This window comes from Trichogramma pretiosum, unplaced genomic scaffold, assembly GCF_000599845.2.
Source record: "Trichogramma pretiosum strain Unisexual culture from Peru unplaced genomic scaffold, Tpre_2.0 scaffold114, whole genome shotgun sequence".
NCBI lineage: Eukaryota > Metazoa > Arthropoda > Insecta > Hymenoptera > Trichogrammatidae > Trichogramma > Trichogramma pretiosum.
Window position 1 is genome coordinate 143,107 of NW_019640798.1, and position 26,162 is coordinate 169,268.

The following is a 26,162-nucleotide window of genomic DNA, read 5'->3' on the forward strand; positions in this document are numbered from 1 at the left end:
TGTGTAAATAAGCGCATGCTGACATACAAGGCAGTAAAACACGAAGAAACAAAAATTATCAACATAGATATTCCTTAACTGTTAAACGATATAAAAGATAATAATAATATTGGTTTTTAACAATGAATCATAAATAATTATCTAGTTTTCTTTTGTAATCATTAACCTCGAGTGCAATTCTTCCGATGGCTCTTGCCCATTGTTCATAAGAATTTGAAAGAAATCATAAATAATTCACGAGTCTGCTGCATTGAAAGTCGATAAAATAGCAAGTTCCATGTGGCGCGGCGCGAAATCGGTAAGGCAGGTTTCAACCGGAGGTGCGCGCGGGGCCAATTTTGAAGAATCTTATTATTCAAGCGTTTAACTTTTCTCAATTACATTAGTACAATTTGGTGCTTATCAATGGAAAAGTCAAAACTCTTTTTTTTTTTACAATTCATTTATTTGTTGTAATAGTAAAAAAATTCTACAAATGCGCTTAAATGCCCATCACGAGGTTTTATTTGTAACTGCCAACAAAATATTGTATAAATCTTCGTTATTCAAATTGTTCAAGATCATTACACAGATTTCGATTGGGAGCCTTTCGTGCAACAACTTGTGCAAAGCATCCAGCGCCCATTCCAAGAAAAATTTTCTCGACAGTTTCTCGCACAGATGCAGGGCGCAATCCTCCGAGTGATAGTCCGGGAATCTCGAATCATACTCGCTCACAAACATCAAGATGAGCGAATATGAGATTTGATTTGCCGCCAGCTCTTCGGGTCGTAAACGAGTCAGATTGTAGAGTGATAGTCTTTGATGGCTGTTTAATGGCTTGAGAAGTAATATGAGTATCTGTTTCGCATTTTCCACAAATGTCTCGTCGTCGTACCAAGAATTTTCAAGATCCACTGACTTGCCGAACAATCCGTTAATGGCAAACAACTTCATGATCGTCAGTGCATCGCTACGGTCCAACTCGTATCCTCCTTTCTCGAGTCTCTCGACGACAGCCACAGCACCACATGCTACTCTCGATTTAAAAATACATATCTTCTCTACAGGTGATCGTTTCAATACCTCAGCGAAGCAACTCTCAGCGGGAAAAATAAAGCTCGACAGATCGGCGCCATGATCCAAGAGCACACCGACCACGAACGGCAAAAGATTCGCCACGGCTAATTGCAGTGGGGTTCGGCCCTTCTTGTCCCGTGCATCGACCTCTATCACCCGTTTGATTTCGTCGTTGACCTCGAAGAATAGTTTCACCACGTCATCGTCCCTTCTTCTCGAGCAAATTATATGAAGAGGCGTCGATCCTTCTTCGTTACCTAGATTCGCATCCGCGCCGTTTTTCAGCAGGCGCTCGATCACTGTCTTGTTTTCATAAAGGCCCGTGGATTTCAATGCCACGTGCAACGGTGTGTTACCGAACTTGTCCTGGGCATTGAAATCTACCAGCTGGTCGAATTCGTTTTTGACCTTGAAGAATATCTCCAACTTTCTCAAACTGTTATGTTTGAGATATTGGCATGTAAAGTGCAGAGGTGTCAATCCTGCCTTGTTAGCTAGATTCACATTCGCGCCGTTTCTTAGCAGCAATTCGATTAAATTCGTGTCGTAGAAGACGTTGAAAGCATAGTGCAACGGTGTGTTACCGAACTTGTCTTGGGCATTGACATCTACCAGCTGATCGATTTTCTTGTTGACCTCGAAGAATATTTCCACCAATTCTTTGCCGCTGAACCTTTTTTTGCACATCATGTGCAAAGGTGTCGATCCTTCTTCGTTACCTAGATTCGCATCCGCGCCGTTTTTCAGCAGGTACTCGATCGTAGTCTTGTTTTCATAAGGGCCCGCGGATTTCAATGCCAAGTGCAACGGTGTATTACCCAACTTGTCCTGTGCATTGACCTCTACCCGCTGAGAAATTTCGTTGTTGACCTCGAAGAATATCTTCACCAATCTCTCATTGCTGGAATATCGGCACATAATGTGGAAAGGTGTCAATCCTTCCTCGTTAGCTAATTTTAGGTTGGCACCTCTGCTCAGTAGCCACTCGGTCATCTTCTTGTTGCAGCTCTTCAGAGCCAAGTGCAATGGTGTGTCACCCAACTTGTCTTGGGCATTGACCTCCACCAACTGATTGATTTCGTTGTTAACCTCGCAGTGTGTCCGCCATTTTTCCATGATATCGTGGTTGATGGGTGTTTTGCACATAATGTGGAAAGGTGTCAATCCTTCCTCGTTGGCTAAATTTAGATCAGCACCCCTGCTCAGTAGCCACTCGGTCATCTTCTTGTTGCCGCTCTCCAGAGCCAAGTGCAATGGTGTGTTACCCAACTTGTCTTGGGCATTGACCTCCACCAGCTGATCGATTTTCTTGTTGACCTCGAAGAATATTTCCACCAATTCTTCGCTGAACGACCATTTGCACATAACGTGCAAAGGTGTCGATCCCTTCAAGTTCTTCAAATTCCAATCAGCACCTCTTCTTAGCAGCAATTTGAGTACATCTCTTCCGTCGAGCTCATATCGCAACAACATGTGCAACGGTGCATTACCCAACTTGTCCTGGGCATTGATTTGTACCTGGTCGTTCTCCAAGAATTTCTTCACTACGTAGTCACACTCGGACATGCAAGCCACGTGAAAGTGTGTGCGGCCAAGCTCGTCGATGTAATTCACGTCGAATCTGTCGTATATTGTAAAAAGTTTTCCGACGTAGTCCCGGTCGTTAAACCAGCGTCTAACTATCCAGTGCAATGGTGTGGTGCGAATCGGCGACTCTGTCTTGCCGTCTTCGTCAACTTTGGGCCTGTCCTTGTAGCCGGTCTCGATCACAAAGTCGATGAATCGTTTTCCGGGACATTTTCCCTTGTTTTGTAACTTTGGATGCCTTACAATCTGAGTGAGGAGCTGATCGATTTCTTCGGGCCGAAAAATGTCTCGGAGGTCTGAAAGTGGGCATTTCCAATTTTCGAGTAAAGGCCGAATTTGATGGATAAATCTGCGCAGCTCTTTGTTGACCTTCCAATCGATCTTTTCACGTAAGCTCTTCAATTTTTCTAATTTTTCTTCGTCGCTAAGAACCTCCGCAAGTTCAAAATCATTTTCGTCAAAATTGTCCTCTACGTCGGTATCGATATCGAAATTTTCATCGAATTCGTCGCGGTAAAAATTCGTCATTTTACGCACTCACACTCGATATACAAAATACCTTTGTAATTCGAGATATTTTTGAAAAATTTTTCGCGAAAATTACTTGCCGATTCGCTTATTTTTCAGTGTTCACTCTGCGTAACGGGTACCGACTGTACGTATACAGAGAAAATTTCAAATAGTATTGCTTACTAGAGCAATGGACATAGTAAACAAATCGACTGACAGCAATAGTAGCGGTTGCTAGATTTCCGATTGTTTTGATTTGATGTTAGGCCTCACTGAAAAAAAATTCAAAACTGGAAACGGGGAAAGTGAAAATATAGCCAAGAGTAATTTTTAGGTATTTCAAGACATTTATTACACGAAATTATCTTTGTATAAATTCATAAAAGCCGCACACGCTTTTACAATGTTTTTAGCCGAGAGTCAATATTATAAAATTTATTTACAAAATTCAATTCTCACAATCAGTTATACGTATTTTATTTTATTTTGTTTAAATTTATTTTCTATATACATTTTTAAACACGTACACACCGCGCTCTCTTTACATGCACAAATGTATAAATAATTCACACATGAGTCATTGGTATTTAGCCGGCCTTTGTTTTAACGCTTATAAAACGATATACATTCGCTTGTTTATTTACACTACAACTCGGGATACACATGTATAATTATAATTTTTTTACCGTAGAATACTTGCGACGAAACACGAATCGTTTTTGAATAATAATTTCTATCAAAATTTCTGACTTTTTTTTCTTCTCTAACTCTACGTTTGACGAAATACATTGTATATAAATATCGGATACTGTAATCGAGCTACTTCATTTAAATCGATATCATAGACTTTTCTACGAGGTTCGGATAAATAATTTACTGAATTCGACAATTCATTATCTTTGGTCCATTGCGATGAGTATACACTAAACTTACACGTACATATAATTTATTCTTACAAAAGCCTCGATATCCGTACAAAGGCAGTTTTCGTAGGTATATTACGACACGAATCGTCTTGTGTATAATATACAAGACGTCGCGATTTTATGTTTTTTTGAAAGTAGCACTTCCGGCCTCGCGCGCGCGCGCGCGACATTCGTCTCTCTTCTATCATTATCTAATCTGGTACTTAAGGAGCTAAGGTAATAATTTTTTTTCACGCGATCCTATACGTATAAAGGCTTTGGTACAAAAGAGAAAAAAAAAACGAGAATTTATCGCCGACGAAAAACGTAAAAACAACAAAATAGCCTAATATAGTACAATAAGAGTTTAATGACTAACGTTAAATCTAGATCTCTCTTTGTCGTTGTCGTTGGGAAATAATATTTACAACAAAAGAATCAGTCGAACGAAAAATGGAATCGAAGGTAACACACACACACAAGAGGAAATGTACACAGAATTCAGCGTTCAGAGGCGGTAGTCGCGCTCGGAAAGCAGATCGTCGCTGCTCCTCGAGCAGCGGCATCGGCAGCGCGCCACAGGTCAAATGTACAGGTAATTCTCGTAATCGGCGTACGACGTCGTGGAGATGTGCTTCTGCGCCACCGGCGTCGTGGGCAGACTCTTGAGGCCCTGCGGCGACTGCACCATTATCAGTTGCTGTTGTTGCTGCTGCTGTTGATGTTGCTGTTGCTGTTGCTGCTGCTGCTGCTTTTGTTTGTTGTTGTTGCAGTCCGGATGGTGGTGATGGTGATGGTGGTGGTGCAGGTGATTGTGCGGCCTGTTGTAGATCAGACGATTCTTGTTGCTTTGGTGATTGAAGAAGTGATGATGGTGATGGGTGTTGTTGGCCAGGGCCGCCGGCGGAGATTGCAGATGAACCATCGACATGGCTAGCGTAATGCTCGAGTCCGATGCCCACATGCTCTGTGAGAAAAAAAAAAGATAGCCGCAGTTAGTTACGTTGGCTCTTATCTGTCGTGCACGAAAGTACACATACACAAAAGATAAATTCGTGTCGTCGTCGTCGTCGCCATCGTTATTTGCTCGCGGCTCCACGCGATAAGCGCGACGAAAAATCACTGCAGTATAAGCTACGTACTTTTAACCGGGGAAAATATTTGCCTCGAGATTTATATCGGTCGACGGCGACGGCGACGACGACGAAATGATATGAAAAATAATGAAATCGAACGTTTACCTTTCGCCTCTGCGGATTGGGCAGGTAATCGGGATTGCGCCTGATTCTGAGGTGACGATCATCGCCGCTGGTCCAGCGCTGCGTCACCTGCAGCGGCAGATCGTCGGGGTGCAGCTTGCGCTGGTACTCCTCGCCCTCGGACACCTCGTACAGGGAGAACAGCTCGACTCGCTCGGTCGAGTTGTAGCAGCTCAGCAGCATCTGTATGAGCTCGTCCACGGTCGTTTGCTCCGACACCAGCAGACTCTTGTACTTGGACTGTGTTGGACATACGAATGAAGACAAACTCGTTTAGCATCGTTTTGAATCCGCAATTGAATCGAGAAAAATCAAAACAAAAAATTCAAGGAAACTCACCGCTGGCATGATGGCGCTGTCGTAAATCTTGACCAGTCCACCTCGCCTCGTCTGCAGGGCGAACTTGGAGTCGCCCTTGGGATGACAGGACTGTAGCACCGCCGGTCTGGCGTCCTCGTCGAGGGGCAGTACAGTGCGCACGTTGGCCCGCCTCACCGTGACCTCCATGGTCAGGTAGAAGAGCCTCGGGTCGCGATGGCGCATCTTGAATTTGTTGAGGAGATTCTGCACGACCTCGCGACAGGTCGTCTCGTAGGTGATGCTCAGCGTCTTGTACTCGATGTCGGTGCGCAGACAGTTGGCGTAAACTTTGATCGTCGTCTGGAAAAGAAAAGGAGAAGAGGCTCGTTATTACTCGGAATGCTTTCGCTGCCTTTCAACGCTTCATACATGTATGATAAAAGTCGATATACAGCACTCCGAAACGTGGTCTTAATTAAAAAATCTTAAGCCTCTCTTTGGAACGTACGCGGCGCAAGAGTCGCAATGTACATATAGGCACGTACATTCGTGCCTGTACACACAACGCAGAAAAGTAAAAGGGCCGGAAACGCGCCACTATGCTACGTACAGCGCGCTGCTGCACAACACGATCGCGAACGAAAGAGAAATAAAAAAAAAAAAAAAAGAAGGGAGTCGAGGAAGTGAAAAAGGGCGTGGGCGTCGCTGAAGCAATGCACCGCGCTGCACATGTACGCGTAACACATGCTTACGTACGAGCGCGAACAGAGAGAAAGAGAGGCAGCTAGAGAGACGTTGACAATTAGTCTTGCAATTATAAAAGCAGAAGCGGCGGCGGCGTCGTCGTCAACTCATCCGAGTCACTCAGTCGGCGGCGATGGCACGCGTCGAGCTCGCGCTCTTTTTTTTTCATTATGTACGCGTAATTCGCGCGCGCGCGCGAGCTGACACACGCGCACTCGAGAGATGTTTATCGTGTATTTACGCGCGCATGAATCAAGCGAAATTTCGTCTAATATTCTTGTATATCATATAAAAAGGCAGCTGTTGCCACTGTCCCTGCCTTTGGAGTTTCTTTCAATCATGTCACATGCTGCACAAAAACAGAGAGAGAGAGACTCGTGACTCGGACGCCACCATATATATATAAACGCACCAATATAATAATATTACCAGAATTCCTCGTAAATTACATTTTCGGGAGGCGCGTCTATTTTCGATTGGGTCTGTTTGCTTTGTTCTTTCTTTGCTCCCATGTATTGCGGTCTCTCGGCCATAAGCGGGGGGTATATTATTTTTGGTGTACGCGCAAAAGTACATCGTATTTCGCTACTTTTTTCGTGTTTGTTCAAGGCGCGCACCTACACTGTTATTATACAAGCGCGCGAGAGAGAACATTGCCCCGTTATCGCGGGGGGCCACCTGCGTTAATTTGTTCGTATACGTCTCTAATATTAAACTCATACGTATGTACGATGGATATAGCTACAAGTACGGGGGCATCCGTGTATACTAATTGAAAACGTTCGACGAGTTAAGCCATAGGGCTCGAAAATAGATATATGCCAGGAACGCGACGTGACTTAACGCTGCCGTTTCTCTCTCTCTCTTCTTTTTTTTTTGCTCTTCTTCTTATTCTTTTTCCAGCGACGAGGCAGCGCGTCTATACGTGAGCGCGATTCGAAGACGAGATATAAATTTTACTGCGTACATGGGTATATGTATATATGACAAGTGGGCAGCGACATACGTGCTCGGAGAGTCGAATAATCGACACTGCAACCGTATACAATGTTATATGCCTACACTGACAAACTGCTGTACGCATATATATAGCGATGCGACTCGAGACCATCGCGCGCGTTGAAAACTTCAAAGTTACACATTTTACGCTTTGACGCGTACGCGTATACGTTTTCCTATAAATATTCCCTCGTTCGGCGTTATATTGTTGTTCGAGTCCGTCAAAAAAGCTCGTGTGCGAAAGCTCTTTGACGACTACTGCGCGCTAAAACAACACGAGAAACGTGTAAAATAAGCCACGCGCGCTGAACGCGCTACGTGCATACATAGTAAAAGCTTTGAGAGTTTGATTGCGACTCTTGGCCGAGTGCGTTGCACAGCATAGTTTGCTAGCTAGCCGCAACTCTCGAGTGTAAGCGCGTTTTATATCCACACACATTCACTTCTGAGAAATGTGCATCCCGAACACGAGTCATTGTTAATAAACACGTACTCGGGTTGCAAGTAAGTATACGCGATGATTCAAAGTTTGCAATTGCGCGCAGTACTGCGCTGCACCTGAATCATCGCGTCTGTAATTTCCAACAAATCGTATGTATTATAATCGTATAGTCACGGCGCGCGAGATCGCCTCGTAATTTCGTTTTGTTGTCGTTGTAGCACGTTTTTGTATCAGCAGCTCTTTTATATACTTTATATTATACACAAACAAGAAAGATACAACGTCGTAATATCAAGAGCGCGCGTTTCTTATTTTCGACTCGCGCGCGAGCGCGCGACGCGATGATAAATTGACAGGCTGTTGGACCGAACAATTTATTGCACTCGACGAGCTTTTTCATACGATACGTAAGCTGGATTAGTCGAAATACGTACAAGAGCTCGCGAAAGGGGGGAAGTTTCGGTGACAGAAAACGGCATCTCTCGGAGCTAATTTGTCGGCGCCCTGCGACGATGATATTGCTTGCCCCTTGCACGCCCTCCGCGCGTGTATATAAGTAATAAAAGCTGAGTCAGATCGAAAAACTCGCGCGATCGTTAGAAGGCACGCACGCGTCGAGGCCGAATGCGTAGTACACGATATATATCTCGAGCCCGTCGAGGCGCAACTTTAATATCCTAAAAGATACGAGATCTCGTTCGTGTCCTATTTGCGGTATAATCCTAAAAACTGATTAATGAAAAAAGAAGAAGAGGAGGAGGAGGGAAGACAAAAAAAAAGAAGCTCGCATCCATCAACGCATATGCTGCAGCGCCGGGGCTATATAACGTCGGCGGCACGCGCTGTAATGACACCCGCGCGCGCGCGCGCACACACACAAACACATATTACATTTTAACACGGAGAGCGCCTCGAGAAGTATAGAGGCGCAGAGTGACTCCCCAAAAGTGCGGACGGAGCGTTTACGCTTATTATCCGTCTTTGTTTTTTTTTTGAGCGAGGGACGCCGCAGGAATTTATGCAATTAGCCACGCGTCGTCGTCGCCATCGTCTTTGCACGGGGGGCTTCCACTACAAGAGATTCCTCGCGAGCGACACAGACTCTGGATTTTTGCTCGATAATTCGGAAGCCCGTCGTTGTTGCTACGTATATACGCGGGAGGATTCGCGCCTAGCGCATGTACATACAAGCTCATCGGCACGCACAAGATGAAATCGAGCAAACACATCGTTGTATAGTCGTCGAGTCACGAAGACAAAGTGTAGATATTGGCACTTTACAGGCCGATCGAAGCGTGCCTATTCATTCGCGCACGATTTTCTACCACATAGTACTTGTGTACGTTGACCCGTAAGCAGTAGTAGTAGTATATAGTATGTAGTAGTTAAGTGTACGCCATAACGATGACGATGCCGAACACATTTTTTATCGCTTTAAGAATTTGCGCTTCGATCTTATACGCCATTCTATTCAGCCTCTATTCCACTGTGAATTTCTCTCTCTCTCTCTCTCTCTCCGTATCAGAATTATATATTGTTCGACTAGGCGCTGAAGAAGCGCAATTTTACACGTTACAAGTATATGTACGAGCGCGAAATTGCCGCGTCGAGAGAACCGTTCGTGGGCTTAATTATGAGTGGATTTATGCAACGACCGAATTAACATTCTTTAATGCGCCTCGCGCGTACCTGCACTCCGAGCTACATAGCGTCCAAGTGTCTGCGTGTGTTTGTGCGAGTGCACACACACGTAATAATACCGTTCTCAGTTGCAGCGCGTAAAAGCCGCGCGCGGAGTACCAAAGTACAGAGGATCGCATTGTTTACTCGCGAACGAAAAGGTCGGGGATACGATCGTTAAGTTCGCTATACCTATATATCGTGCAGTGTGCTTGACAGGCAGAGCTCGCGCGCGCACGACCGCCAGGCACCGTTAGAATTTTTTTCATATTTTTCGTCGGGCCGCGTGGGTGGGTCTGTGTGTTTGTATATATATATCTCGAAGGTTGATACAAGAGTTCATTGGAATCGTCGGATCGGTAGTACGTATAAAACGGATTTAGCCGTATCAAGAGCTGCGCAACGATCGGAAGTGCAGATCGTCAATGTTTTAGCGCATCCATCCTGCGGCCGCGCGCGACTCGACGCACGAATCTCAATGTGGAGCAACAAACATCATATATATATATGGGTCAAAATAATACTTTTTTACAAAACCGTGCGCACGTATGTCACCGATCTTGACGCGCTTTTGGTATGTTATAGTACATGGAAAAAAGGTCCCAAAAAAAAATTTTTAGACCCCCTCCCCCCTCCTACCCCCCACTTCCGGTATAAACGTCCATTTTCGATCTATATTTTTTCTGAGGACATGAAGCAAGTAAAAAATCTGAAAAAATTCATAAAAATACTTTTCCACAATCCAAACAACCTTGAATTTTTTCAGATTTTTTGAGTGCTTCAGGCCTTCAGATAAAATCATTGAAAATTTCAAAAATCGAGATACGGCGGTATGAGCCGATGTAGTACTCGGAAATTTTTTCAGTTATTTTTCGCATTAAAAAACATAACCTCAATTTTTTTCAGATTTTTTCAGATTACCTAACGCACCTTTTGAAGCCAAAAACCGATTTTTTTGACGAAAATAATTTTTTTAGGACAGTACGGAGCCTCGAAAAATCTGAAAAAAATTTTTTCTTGTTTTTTTCATCAAAATACGTAATCTCAAATTTTTTCAGATTTTTTAATTGAAGGCGATAGCTTCTAGGGCCGAAAAATGCTATTTTTAACAAAAAATGGTTCCTAGAACCCGATGGTTCCGGTGAAAAAATTTGAAAATATTTTTTTTGAATTCCTTGTCAAATTTTAATAAATTTTGACCGTTTCAAAAGTTCGATTGAAGCTTCCTAGCTCATTTTAGAGCAGCAAACGAGTTTTATCATTCCTTAATGTCTTCAGAAACGTCTTCAGATATTTTGCACTAATCTTTGTCCTGCTCTAAAATGAGCTAGGAAGCTTCAATCGAACTTTTGAAACGGTCAAAATTTATTAAAATTTGACAAGGAATTCAAAAAAAATATTTTCAAATTTTTTCACCGGAACCATCGGGTTCTAGGAACCATTTTTTGTTAAAAATAGCATTTTTCGGCCCTAGAAGCTATCGCCTTCAATTAAAAAATCTGAAAAAATTTGAGATTACGTATTTTGATGAAAAAAACAAGAAAAAATTTTTTTCAGATTTTTCGAGGCTCCGTACTGTCCTAAAAAAATTATTTTCGTCAAAAAAATCGGTTTTTGGCTTCAAAAGGTGCGTTAGGTAATCTGAAAAAATCTGAAAAAAATTGAGGTTATGTTTTTTAATGCGAAAAATAACTGAAAAAATTTCCGAGTACTACATCGGCTCATACCGCCGTATCTCGATTTTTGAAATTTTCAATGATTTTATCTGAAGGCCTGAAGCACTCAAAAAATCTGAAAAAATTCAAGGTTGTTTGGATTGTGGAAAAGTATTTTTATGAATTTTTTCAGATTTTTTACTTGCTTCATGTCCTCAGAAAAAATATAGATCGAAAATGGACGTTTATACCGGAAGTGGGGGGTAGGAGGGGGGAGGGGGTCTAAAAATTTTTTTTTGGGACCTTTTTACCATGTACTATAACATACCAAAAGCGCGTCAAGATCGGTGACATACGTGCGCACGGTTTTGTAAAAAAGTATTATTTTGACCCATATACATCATGCGCGTGTGTTTGACGAAGGTCCGTTCTCGGAAGACGCGTCTCGCTACGTTAGCGATCGCGTCTCGAGCAAGACAACATCCGGGCGCAAATACATATGAAAAAGGGCGACTAGCTTTAATACTACGAGCGCATGTGTGTGTGTGTGTGTGTGTGTTTGCATGCGTAGAGAGACAATAATAATAAATCCGAGCCTCGAGTTCAAAGAGCCAAGTGCAGCCAAGGAGGAGGAGGAGGAGGAAGCAGTAGCCGAGCAACAGCAGCATCCGCTTCGTCGCGTGTCGCTATATAGCAGCAGCAGCAGCAGCTGGCGCATATGCTCGAGTAGACGAGCTCGCTCGGCGCACTTCAGGTGCTGTGCATAAAGCAGCCCACGTGTTCTTCAACGCACTTTCAAGCGTATACACACACACACGTACCTTCAAGTGCTTCCGGTCAAAAAAAAAAAAGAAGTAAGAAGCAAAAACAAAAACAAAAAAGAAAAGGAGTACGCGAAAGCAAAGGGCATGTGTGCGTGCGTATAGGGGGGTGTAACTATAGCGAGATTTCGTGCGCACATGTATAACATATAACGTACGAAGCTGTCTTCGGGTTTCTGCAGCTCTCGGCGAGCATGTGTTTGTAGGCGCGCGCGTTAAATAGCAACAGCAGCAGCTTTGGACGCGCTGATCGACGTTTTATAAGCCCTGCGCGTCGATCGCTGAAATTCAAAACGCCGAGCGCAGCGATCGTTACAGGTATTTCCATGTATTCCATCGAGATTATACATCGCATGTATAATATATAATATCGTATCGCGTGGCTGCTACAACAGAGCACGTGCGCTGCACTCGGCGAAGCGAAATGCAAGAAAAAAAAATATGTCAACCAACCGTTGGACGGCGAAGAGAAAGACACGTATATAGCCGGGTATAAGGTGCATGCAGTTAGTTTACGTATCATCTCCTATGTCTCGAAAGTCTCTCTCTCTCTCGGCGACGAGTGCAAGCTCGCGAATCGCAATCGGAGATGTAGTATAATCGCCCAGTCAGCTCGAACTCTCCTCGGTGTATATCTTTTATCGTATTCGTGCGCGACACAGACGAAAAAGAAAAACACCCAAGATATACAAGACGGGCACGAGCTTCGAACGCGATAAAAGTGATGACGCTCGAGCGATCGCCATCGATACTCATTTCTGCACTACTTCTCATATGCATGCTCCGATTGTCAATTTTTACGATGCGATTCCCTTCTCCCTCTTAATCATTTTTTATTATTTTTTATTTTTTATACTGCACTAGCAGACCAAGTGCCATACAGGCATTGAATAACGCGACTGCGAGCGAAATTTCAGACGCGGCGTGAGTCGCGCGTGTCCGCGTAACAAAAGTAACCGTACACCTTATATATCTACGCGCGCCAGAAAAAAAGGAGTAAGAGAGAGAAATCAGAACTCGCGCCGTGTTTAGACCTACTATATACTCGCCGAGAGATTAGAGCCACCGCCGCGCATATATACAATACACATACGTACGTATAATAATGGCCGTTGCTTTGCTGCATATGTGGCGCGCGCGTAACACGTGTTATGTACACTGCGCGATGTGTTGGTAATAATGCCGGGGCAAAATGCGAGCCAAATAGAAAAACAGGTCATCGCTCGTCCGACGTATTATATTAGTACGTGTCATTTTTGCAACGTTATCCGATCGCAATTTTTTAAAATTGATTCCTAAGGTACAAAGAAAATAAGCTGTGCGAAAGTTTCCTCGCGGATTCCCATAGCTCTCGCGCGGAAAAATAATACCGCATTGTTCGTGTGTGATTCAGAACTAGCCCAAAGCTAAGCGATCAGCTCGAGTAATTTCATTTAAAAAAAAACTCTATTACTCGAGCTCTGCTCCGAAGCCAGCAAAGATTCGATTTTACATCGCTCCAGATGCCGACGCTCGACGATCGCCAACGAGGCATTTGACCGAATCCATGTAATTAAGTATCATTGGCTGTACAAGTCGCTCGAAGCCCGCGCCACGCGCGCGTGAGGCTCTCTTCCGCCCTGCGCGCAGCATCCTCAGTACACACGATGGCGCGTGGGTGCTGCGCACGCCAACCAACGTGTATATCAGTAATGCAGCGAAATGTTTAAAACTCACGCACACGCATGGATTGATCCAGGCGCGCGTTCGAGGCACGCGTTCGAGCTTCCAGAAGGAAACAACGACAGCTGCCTCGAGTATATATCCTATATGCTGCAATTCAACACCCGAGCCGAGCCATTATACGGCTCCACTCTTTTTTTTTACTTTTTAATCGCTCCTTTTTTTAGATAACGACCTTCGAGCTTAACCCACATATTAATTTATTGCTTTTTCGTGGAAACTCGTAAAGATATGTATTATTACGTTATACGTTATTGTCGCGCAGCAGCAGCGAGTGTCGATCGTTGGTCGGATAAGGGCAACGCTTGAATACGTATGTATAATAATAGAAACGTCAGATGCGCAAGTCGACCTACGTATATATTTAATTAAATAATAGCTCGAGCCCGAGCTCCACGCTGCAATTTACTCGTTTTCTCCTTATCCTATATATGTGCTCTCTGCTCGTGTATAGCAGCATCCGCTTCCTTTCCATCTCGTCCAATTACTCGCGCGCGTATACATACCTATATGTATGTATGTATGTAGCGATAATGTCCAGAGCGACGTTTTTGCGGCGCGACACGAATCACGCGACTATTTAACAAGTCGTTGGCAACGCTTGTATATATATACTACAAAGGGCCACGTATTACACGTGGGGAATTTTTCAGCGAGCGACCATATAAATCGTATGCGCGCGGCACTTGGAGAAGATCCAACGCCGAGAGCGAGCCAGTGACCGCGACATTGCGACACAATTAGGTCTCCTCCGCACCGTGTGCTCTGGCGTCGGCGGCGCCATCCCCCTCCTGACACAATAATAAAATAATATAATAATACCTGCGCCGGACTGGCCCCCGAGACGATATTATATTATATTGTCTTGCGCTGCTTCGGAAGATCGTCCATATAATACGAGTGTCGCGCGCGCAAAAAAAGGCACAAAGCGCAGCAATGGCAAAACTAGCCATTGTCGTATTTATGACGACATATCGTAGAGAGAAGAAAGAACACTGGACGCGCGCGTCCCTCTCCCTCTCCGTGTGTACCTGATTGATACATCGATATTGTATAGTTCTTGTTTATACATACGCGGAATGTATTTATTATTCTGTCTCTCTTTTTTTTTGCTGCCGCGCGCATCAGAAGTAAAGAGCTGCAATAATTCCCGGGAGTCGACGTGTGGACGCAATACGCCGATACTTTTTATTTATGCAATAGCTCGAGTAGTGTGCCGCAACGCAGCTATGGATCGAGGCAGATGCTGCGCTCGGCGCTTATCGTTCGCTGCAAGAGAAAACGAGCAAAAAACAGGAAAAGCACGAGCAAAAGTTGCCATGGAGGAGGGAGCAATTAGCAGCGTAGATTACATTTTTAGATTCGACGTACTTTGTTTTGGTCAACGAATATGTAAGACGACACGACCCCAATTAGTACACTTCACAATCGACACTTCCAAAGAATCTCAAGTATTGCGGCGAACGCGTGTGCACCTGCGGTAATCGCAAGTAAGCAGAATCCGCGTAAGAGTAAGTATGTAACGATCATCGAGCGCTCGCGGGGTCCCCCGATAAGCCGCTCGCAGCAGCAGCACAAGGGCAACCGAAGCGCCTTATCTTTCGCAACTCGACCGCATAATATATAATGCGCTATACACACGTATACATAAGCTATGGCGCATGTAATCGCGCAATCTCATGCATATAGCGCGAGAGTAAAATTTTTCCATCGCGATGCGCCTCGAGAAATCACAGCAGCAGCTGCAGTAAGTAACAGCTCGTAAATACGTTATTAACGCGCGTCAAATCGATTCAACGTTTCACGACACAAATCGGTTGTAATATTTTTCCTTCGCAGCTTCGAACGCGGCATATAATCGTCGGGATAATCATTTGTTTCTAAACAATTAGCCCGTACGCACACCGGTTCCTCGTGCACACCGGGGGAATTATTACCGAGGCACGTGTGTGATTCACCTGCCGAGCGTGATCCGGTGATGACGATGATTACGATCGTTTAGTGTCGGCAGCTATATATTGCCTAGGCTCTCTCTCGAGTGACGGCGCGAAAACACCATCTCCGCCTCGAGAGTCTCTATACACACACACAATAATAATATACAAATCTCCTTTTGAAAAAGAGCCGAGACATTGTGTACGTGTGTGTGTGGCTCTATTCTATTTTCGGATTTTCGTTTTCTGCGCCCCATTGTATATGTATTATATGCCCACGTCTCGCGGACCATATTATAATAGACACACACACGGACAGATATTCCACGAATAGCTCGTAAATATAGCGGAGCTTGTCCACGTGCTTCTATATTAAATATCTTGTGTGTGTGTACGATGAAAATTTCGATGCACCTCGCGACGAGATGCAAATTAGGCTAGACGACACGCGTACACCATTGCGCAATTATAAATACAGCCGGCTATAAGCTTCGCGCAACGCGATGGATTGGAAAAGTGTCAAATTGATCGAATTAGCCGCGAAGTAAGTACAGCTTCCGGCGTGCAATCATAATCGCGTGGATTACTCGTCGTCGTTGTCGTCGCGTCTTGCCTATATACTATATCTCGTCTATACCGAGGCCGCAAAACAACGTAGTCGCTCCAAGGTATGTAGTGTGTGTGTACGCATACCATTTCCGGTGATTTGCGCTCGGACCGATCCTCCGCAGCACGTATATAAATGTAATATATAGAGGCGCGTTTCTCTCTCATTTTTTTTTATTCGCGCCGCGATCGATTTTATATATATTTTATATATTATATCGTGAGCGTTGCGGAAAATCGTTTGACCTCGTATAGCTACGACCGCTCGCGAGTCCTTGAGGCCACGCACCGGCTACATAATACGTAAACGGTCTTTCAAAATATCATATTTACGCGCGATGCGTAAAAATACATATAACATACACTTATCGACTCGAGGAAATCGGCGTATCTTCTCGATAAGATTCGACCGACTCTCGCTGTCGGTTTTGTGAGCTTTTCGACGAAGAAAATCGCCGCTGCGGTTTCGTTACTGTACGCGAGGGAGGGGAGGATCTATATGTAACAGGGCACGTGCAACTTCCGTCGGAATGATAACGAGCGAGAAGCGAAACGAAAGAGACAGAGAGAGAGAAAGAGATAAATATGCAAATCGGAGTAACAGCTCTCGAAGAGATATTACATATTATGTATGTGCGCATTGGCTGCGCGCGCGCGAGGATACAAACACACACACGGACTAGAAGTAGGTGAGACAGGAAACGACGATCGATATGACTATTGCCACAATAGTCGGTGCCGCTGCTCACCTACATTGGCATAGATACGGAGCGCTAGCTCATATTATACCGCGTGTATCAGTGCGCGCGGATTGCGTAAAATCGTTTGTCATTTTTCGAACGCGGAGATGATAAGGAAATATTTACCAAGGAAGTATATCTGGTACTTTTTCACACTTACTTCCGTTCCGCCGCACGAGAGAGCTTAGAAATTCTTATACACGCATTTACCTTATAGCTATGTACTGGACGTGACGACGTACATGTTGTACATGTACACGCTCGCGATAGAAAAAAACTTTCACGCGTTTGTGCGGATCCGCATTGTTGTATATACACACACAACGAATCTCCATGTTCGGAAGTAAACTAGCCAGAGACCCGATGAGAAACGATCGGATCGAGAGTCGTTGTACGCTTTTTTTTTTCTTTTCGCGATATAATACACTTGTTGCATTGTAAAACTGGTTACTCTGGATGCACTGTGAGCAAGGCCCTGCAAGGACGCGAGTCGATCGAGCTGCGAGCTGCCAGCGGAAATCGTTACTTATTACGTGAACTTACTCCGCAACGAGAAAGACAGCGAGAGACAGAGAGAGAGAGAGAGATGTTTATCGATTCCCGAGGTGCGAATGCTGTATAACATATATTTTTGATAAAAGATTCAAATGATTAGCATGCAGCTCTGCATCGGAAATGTATATCACTACTACTACTGCGCTGCGAGAAAGATGGCAATTATCTTTTTTGCATACTATCGTCGCGTATATAATATACTTTTGCTGCAGCATGACCGTAGAAGGTAGTCGTGCCGCTGCTGTCCATAGTATTCGCGTAATGATGTCCGAGAAGCGAAACAGCGCGAGCTCGCGCGCGTATAAAAAAAAGCGAAAAAATACTCTCGAAGAAAGGGAAGAAAACATTCTCGAGCTCGAGCTCCGCGAGACGCTCGGGAGGACGTGACTGTCCGTTATTGGTATGGCAGCTCGCCGAGATCTATCGTATGGAAGTAACGACGAGACGAGATCTCACGCGATCGACATTTTTCATCGCTCGACTCTCTCACAGGCCGCGATTATTTTTTTTTTTTGCTACAGTGCGCATGCATGCGTACTACTCTCAAGGGGGGTACTACTCTGTCTCTGTGCAACTGCATGGAAATGTACGAAGCGAAGAGACAGAAATGTACAGAAAAGCGACTGCACAATAGCAGCGCGCGGGTTGCATGCACACGCACGTCGATCCCCGCGACTGCCGAGGATATAAATTAAGCAACTACCGCAGCGTACGTATGAAAAGCGCATCGATCGCCACCCACGCGCACAGTACGGCAATCGAGAAACTCTTTGAGTCGCAGAGCGAGATCGCGATCCGCGAGTGTCATCGTTGCGTATACGCAGTTACACAAGGTATATAACTACTGCAGCAGCATGGCGCGTAGGAGGGTTGCGTTGCGCTCGGGCATCGTTATATATATATATTTACCCAAGTCGTTCGTTCGTTCGTTCGTTCGTTCGTTCGCGTTTCGCGGAGGAAACATTAATCATTGGAATTTCGATTTGAATAGCTATACGTAAGGCTCGAAAAATCGAAGTACACATTCCGCGAGCGCCGCGAACAATTACTGCGCCGTCTCTTGCCAGCCCAATGCAACCAAGAGAGAGCAAATTAAAATAGCGATCCGGAGCGAAAGGCAGCTTCCGGTGTGGGCAGTAGTAGTAATGCTCTTTCTCTCTCTCCAAAGGGACTTGGAGTACTGCTGCATTCCCTCTGCCTCTTTAAATTGGTAGCTGCTGCTGTTCAGTGAGAGAAAATTTGCACGAGCGAGTTGCTTCTGTGTAGTAGTAGTAGCAGTAGCAGTAGAAACTGCATCAAAGCGCAGCAGCAGAAACAGAAAGAGGAATGAGAGAAAGAGTATATAGGATAAGCTTGACCATACACAGCGAGCAAAACACGCGGAGCAGTGAGCAGCAATGAGCAGCGGCGGCGGCGGCGGAGGAGAGAAAAAGTACACTCGAAATTCCTCGTCCGGTGTATACACGTTTCTTTTTTCGCGTGTGTGTAAGTGTGTTATAAACTGCACAAGAGCGAGGCGCGCAGAGGGCACACACACAACATCTGGGTGCAGCGAGTGTGGTCGCGCGAGAGCTCGAGCAGCAAAGCAGATGGTTGCAGCTCGACGCACACAAAAAAGCGCCAAACAATGACGGATGCGTGATCCTTTGTAGGCCCTTTTCTCTGTCCCGAGCAATATCTCAACTTTACATGCGAATATCGTCGATACGTATATACATGTTTTTTTGTCTCGATTTTTTTTCTCTCGGTCCCGCAAACGGGAAACGACCTTGCCCGCACGAATACAACGAAGAATACGCTATCCTCTGCGCGGCATTTAAACCTGCGAGATGTACACATCGTACTGCTGCTGCTGCGATCTGTTGCGCAGCAGCTCCAAATGACTCGAGATAAAAAGAGCGTTTTTCTTTCTCGCCATCGAGAAATGTACGCATGCCGATCGATTTATAAATATATATTATATACAGCGTGGAGCTAGGAGCGTGTTGTTGTTTTTTTTTTTTTTTTTTAATATATTTCACGCACACGCGTTGCGGATATTGCACAATGGGCCTCGCGCTCGCGCGCAGCAACTCGATCGCGGACGCGATAAAACAGGCCTGGCGCGTATAATGTATAACGTAAGTAGAATATAAGTTGCCTTGCATTTTCGCGCGCTTATGTGTGAGTACACGCAATACCATGACTGCGACAAGAACAACAACAACAATAGCTAACACATGGGCCACTTCCGCGACGGTTCCGCATCCATATACAGATATTCCGCCCTTTTTATAATAATATAATATATCCACCTCGCGCGTGTATTATATTATTGCACACATATCGTTACGCTGAAAATTACATTTGTGCAAAAGCCTGCGTGTGCGCAAACCTGCCAGCCAGCTCTTAGTCATTATTATATTGTGTGCATGTATTCGATGCGTATCGGCGATTGCACAAATCCTTTCGATACCGCGACTCGTTTTTTTTTTATCCCGGGGAATTTCGCCAGCGCGTGCGTAACACGCCGGGGGGACGCCGCCAATTATTGCGCGCGATAATTTCGCGCGCGGGGATTTTCGACTTTCGACCGCGATCGCGAGTCACACTCGAGTCGTCGTGCATCGAGGAATTTTTCCTCGTTTCGCGAACGAAGACGTATTCATTGGGACCGAGACATGCGATTTGTAATTTAATTGTTCTAGCCTTGCTCCAGTCTCGCGCGGCTCTCGCAGTGCGCGCCCGTTTAAATATACGCGCGCGCGTAATGTGTAAATTCAGGCAAACGCACGAGACGTCGAGCTTCTTCTTTTTTTTCATTGTTTCGCTTCTCGTTGCATACGTACTTTGGTATACGGTATAGGTGAGGCTATTCTCGGCCCCCAGACGCTCTGGCACTTATAGACCCGAGTGCACGTCTGGATCGCATGGAGAGGTCTAGTCCGTAAATGCGTGTATACTCGCTGGAGATCGTCGTGCGTTATATACAGCAGCATACAGACGGAGTGGTCAAATCGAAGCGTCCTCGTCGTCGCGAGGCGTTAATGCGCAGCGCAGCGAAAAATGACTATTAGCGATTCGGTACGACGACGACCTTGCAGCTATTATATTAAATGGCCAATATAAAGATGAACGATGCGTGTCTGCGTATTATATAGATATGGGAGCTGGCTGCGCGACCTCGACACTTTGCTCGTACTCGAGTCCTTGACTCGTCGCGCGAGCGCACTAAAAAGTGCATTTCGTGGATATGTAATATAATGTATAATAATGCGAAAGAGAGCTTGAGAAACAAAAGGGTATAAGCTAATATAATTCAAATTGGAGGTAGGCACACGCGACGTGTGACGAGAATGCGAATATTTTATTGTATACGTCGAGTCTCATCTCGAAGTCGAGTGTCGACTCCGAAAGCAGCGTTGATATTCCCGGTATACTACGCCGGTTTTGGTATATATATATAAGGGACTAGAGAAGCAAAAAAAAAGAAGAAGAAGAGTTTCGCCCGAGCTCAGCGCGCGATTTATTTGCACGCGCTTGGAGCTTGTTAAACAGCGATGATCATTTTTCAGTGGAAAAAACGCTTTATATTTATAATCGAGAGAATATTATAATAGTCGCTAGGCCGCAAATCAGTCCAACATCGGTGCTGTGCGTAGGGCCAAACTGATTGATATAATAGCGCACGTGCTGTTACTGCTGCGCGAGTTGAGCAAACGTTTTGAGAAATAGATATTTTGTCGTTCCAGTTTATTATAATATTCAATCGTCGTATAGAGAAGCGGGTGATATTTGTATGATATAGGGCAGCTTTTGATGATCGCGCGCGCGGCGCCTACTTATGCTATATATATTAATATTATTGAAGGCAAGAAATCCTCGTCCTGTCTCTCGAGTACTTGGCAAAATAAAAAAGAGAGGAAGGAAAAAACAAAGCCTCTACGCCTATGTACGGAGACGCGGCAACGGAGAAAGTTTATATCCTGATTAAAGACGTACGTATACACAGACTGATCAACACTGTAGAGGCTCGCGCATGAAGTAGCGGCGATGGACATTTAATTGGGACGTTGCCTGCCTGCACTTACACCACTTTTACTATATATAATACACTCGCGTGTGTATGTGTGTATGTTTGGAGATAATAATACACCAGCATGCGGGCGCTACTGCTGCTGCTGCTGCCTTTCGATGCTCGACTACACGCGCGTCTCTCTCTATATACAGCCTCTGCTGCTCTCTTATGTGTGTACGTGTGTGTGTGTATATGTGGGGCTTCCTGCTTCCTCTGCGCGGCGAGGATATATTAATACACGCACGCATATTCCGCTGTACATACTTGGAGCTGTTTGCGTACTATACGGTGTCAACTATCGGCTTATTTTCGGTGCCTATATATTATGTACCTCTCGAGAGAGACTATATAGCTGCTATCCTCTTCAAAATCACGATGACTTTATTTTTTTTATTTTTTGTTTTGTTTTCGAACGAAATGTCAACGGCCATCGTGTACGTGCATTTTTATTTACTTATCATCATTATATTATCAACAGAGTCGCGCCGAGTCACCAGTCTCGTGCCTGCATTATTATATTATAAAATACAAGCTGGGTTATTTTTTTATCCGATGCACTCGGGCAGAGGCCACTGCAATACGATATATTTATTTATGCATATATAGATATTAAAATGATGCACTTTGTTGATGGCTGTGTCGCGGTTAAAGTATGAGTAAACACTTGTGCGCGCGTCGTGAGTAATTCTCGCCAGCCGCGATCCGCAAAGACGACCAAGCTACGATATTAATTTAAAATATTTTCTGTTTTTGCAACGTCTACTCTCTTTCTCTCTCTCGTGTGTGTCTCTGTTTGTGGCAGCTGAGCGAGCAAGTGCAGTATACATACGTGTGTGTGTGTGTTCAACGATGTCGAAATCGTCGCGTCGTTTTATACAGTGCACAGCACAGCGTGGTACACGCTGCACTGCAGCCTCTTGAGAATTTTCGTCGCGGCAGCGCTACGTGAAATCGCTACTGCGCCTCGTGTGTTTATACATTGCTCGAGTAGACGACGACGACACGAAAGCAGACTTTTCTTCGTCTGTGTTTTATCACTCTCAGGCTTGCAGTGCGGTGGAGTTCGCAGCATAGGGTCTACTATCTATACGACGAGTTTATTTAGAAAAATGACGCCAAGTAGGGAAAAATAGAGTTTACTCAAAAAAACAAAACAAAACAAGAGAGCCACATACTTTGATAATTACAAGAGCCGAGTGCGTCATAGAATACGGATGTGTCCGCGGGCTCATCTGTAACGCCAAATCGGAATTAATACCGTGCGAATTATACGTGTGAATAATATCGAGCCGATAGCTGACATCATCGGGAAAGAACACAATTTCTCTGATATACAAAAGCTGTATAGACGTGCTAATTGTCGATCTTCTCTAGTATATGAATTCAATCGATGCGAATCAAATACACACGTAATATTATAATAGACACGATCTATATACAGAGAGTTCCGAACACTTGTCTCCGTTCTTTTTTTTTGTGTTTTGTTATAAATAGGAGTCTAGCTGCGAGACCGCGCCGACAAACGTAAAAAAGATCGGCGGCGCGTTACGGTGTGCCGATTGACTTTTTCGAAGCGTGTATCCGTTCTGACGCGGACGGACAGCAGCGAGTAAACAAACAGAGAGAGAGAGAGACGATTTTCCGTGGGTACCGTGTCACGAGATGTCTGCGTGGGTCGCGAACACAGCGAGAGCCGCCCACGAGAAACAGAGAGAGAGACCGATCGGCGACTCATGCAGCAGCTTCCGAGGACGATTTTTTTTCGACGAGACTCGACGACGACGACGAATCCCACAATAATGCGGAGAGAGGAAAGAAAATAACACAGCAGCGGCAAAAAGATCACGCGTACTTTAACTGCGTGCAGTAGCGTCTGCATCTCGTCGAGGGTGTATAACGTATATACAGTTGTATGCGACGATCCCGAGCAATGAGTTCTCACACAGAAGAAGAAGAGGCGCTTATAATATTACGGTATTATTCTCTCTCTCTCTCTCTCTCTATATATATATATAACAAGTGTCGCGCCAAGATCGGCTCTATATATACTTATAATATACTTACGCGCCACTTTGTGGGTATATACGAAAGAAGAAAAAAAAAGGCGTCGAAGCAGCAGTAGCAGCAGCAGCCACTTGACGCGCGCGATATGATATAATGTATAATAGGTCTGCGCGCGCCTCGAGCACCGCTATACGATATATAATAATACAAAGCTCCGGAATCGTATTGGTATGTGTCTATATTATAATGTATTTACGATGAGTCGTGTCTCTGATTTGTCGGAGGGGCACTGACGCGCGCGCGCGGGAAAATATTTGCCTCCGCTCGCTCGCTCGCTTGCGGGGAACTGTATACAGCGCGTGAACAAACAGCGAGAGTCATCGATATATGTATCCTCCGATATCGAGTACTATATGCGTGTGATGCAGCACACAACGACGACGACAACAACATTGGGGAAATTTTTCGGGATATTCTATACACGCAGTAGTAGTAGTAGTAGTAGTAGTACACGGGGCTCGTCGTCGATGCACTTTGGCTCTCGTGCATGTGGCGTCGGCATATATATACAAGAGCCAAACAGAGAGCCCGTGGTGCACGTATATATATAATATAAAATATTCACGCGACGCGGCGTTCACGAGGTTATCGTATTACGCGCCGAAGAGAGAGAGAGAGCCGAGCGAGATGCATTGCGGGGCCGGCCCCACTTGCGCTGCACGCACAATTTTATACGCTACTACTACTACATAATATGCGCTAGAATCGTGAGAAATCACTGCCGGATTCCTCCTCTTTGCGGTCGATCGATCGATGATGATCGGCAGCGCACATGCAATCCAACTCAGTCATTCGGCGTGGAAATTTATCAAAGTAGTATAATATATAGAGATACCAACCTGCTGAGGTGCTTCTTGCTGATGATGATGCAGCAGCAGCTGGCTCGGTTGAGAATTGGCGCCGTTATTGGCGATGCTGTTGACGGAGATGAAGCTCGACAGGCCGTTGAGCGGTATGGCCAGTGAGGCGCACGAGGAGGCCCTCGAGGGTGGCGGCGTGTGGCCCGGGCTGGGGGTGCCCCCGCTGCCGCAGCTCGAGGTGCTGCCCCCGCTCGAGGCCAGGCTCACCGAGTCCGAGCGTCCCCGCCACGGCGACACCGAGACGTGCTTCAGCATGCTTGTGCCTCTGTCTGTCTGTGTGTGTTTCCTCCTCTCTCGACTTTCCTCGCTCTGTAACGTTTTCAAGGGCGAGACGTTTTCAAGGGCTCTCTTTTGTAGGCGATTTGCATTCACCGAGGTAATTGCGCGAGGGAGAGAAATCCCCGATCTTTTTTACCCTCCCGCGAGTGAAAAGATGAAAAGACGAAACAAAAAAGGGGTGCCTACAGTCACGAGAGTCGGGAAAGCTAAAGTGAAATCGCGCGCACATCCGCTCGTTGCAGGTGAGTCGCGTTTTGATTCGATATATATGTATATAAAAGCATATTCGCGCGCGGATAAGCTTCGTCTCGTGCGTCTGCGTATGTACGCGCGAAAGATGCCATGCCACGGAGAAAGACAAAAAGGATGAAAAGCTCGAGTCGACTGCAGCAGACGCTATAACGGAAGTACGTCTTTTCATCGTTGCGTATGTGTATGTACGAAGGGCCCCCGTCTCTCTTTACACCGAAGTAGCAGCAGCAGCAGCAGCAGCGATCTCCGGTGTTGTGTTGTTTAAGCGCGTATACATATATAGTACCCGCAGCTGTGCGGATCTCTTTTGTACCTTGCGTTACTTGCGTACGTATATACGATGTACGCAGGTAGCTGCTGTATATAAACTCGAAATGAAAAAAAAAGCAAGTGCAAAAGTCGGGAGATCGCTGCTATAGCTATATGTGTACGCGCGAGCTTAATACTTGTCGGATGTAAAGAGAGAAAAAAAAAGCGAAGGAAGAGAGAGAGAAGCGGATGTGTTGGCTTTTTGATCTTTCATATTTAATATTATATATAGTATAAGCTCTGAAATTTATCATTAAAGTTTAGACCGCAAGATTTGTCGTACAATTAATCGTTCGACGTTGATTGGATTATCTCTCCCTCGCAGCGGCGCAGTTCGGAGCTTTTTTTCGTACAATTGGGGCTTCGTATAAAAGTGATTGCGGCGCGCATTGTATTGTAATTTATGTACTCACGCTGAAGAGCTGAAGAGCTGCTGTCGTTGCTTTCGAATGGCCGAGCGCCGAACCGTGCGATGTAACGATCGGTATGCGAAATTCAAAGCCGAAGCATCTTCTTGTATATACGATTTAAAACACACAACTGCAGCCGGCCGATACGAGAGATACGATGGAGCACAGTTCACTTGTATTAATTAGCACAACTATGTAATCGAACGACACTGACCGCGAAAAGGAAAATCACTGCGTGGGAGCTGTAGGATTATAATTATATTTGCACTTTGGACGATTAACGCACTTGTATCGATAACGAATCGTCGTATTGTATCTCGAAATTGTGCACGCAGTATGTACGCGTTGGAGTATATAATACACAACGCTCGTAAACAAGTCGGCGGTTCCGCTAGAACTGACTGCTGTCTCGA

The 26,162-nt window shown here is 45.1% G+C and overlaps 1 protein-coding gene across 1 annotated transcript; it reads right to left on the bottom strand.

The window, feature by feature from the left end:
* Positions 1-3,489: 3,489 nt before the first annotated feature.
* LOC106658359 (nuclear transcription factor Y subunit gamma) lies at positions 3,490-26,162 on the bottom strand. The gene is made up of 5 exons (XM_014380270.1): positions 25,753-26,162; positions 24,479-24,808; positions 5,660-5,980; positions 5,303-5,560; positions 3,490-5,028 (listed from the first exon to the last, which is right to left on the bottom strand). Exons 2-5 carry the CDS (start codon positions 24,752-24,754, stop codon positions 4,645-4,647), a joined length of 1,239 nt encoding a protein of 412 aa, XP_014235756.1. The 5' UTR covers positions 24,755-24,808; positions 25,753-26,162; the 3' UTR covers positions 3,490-4,644.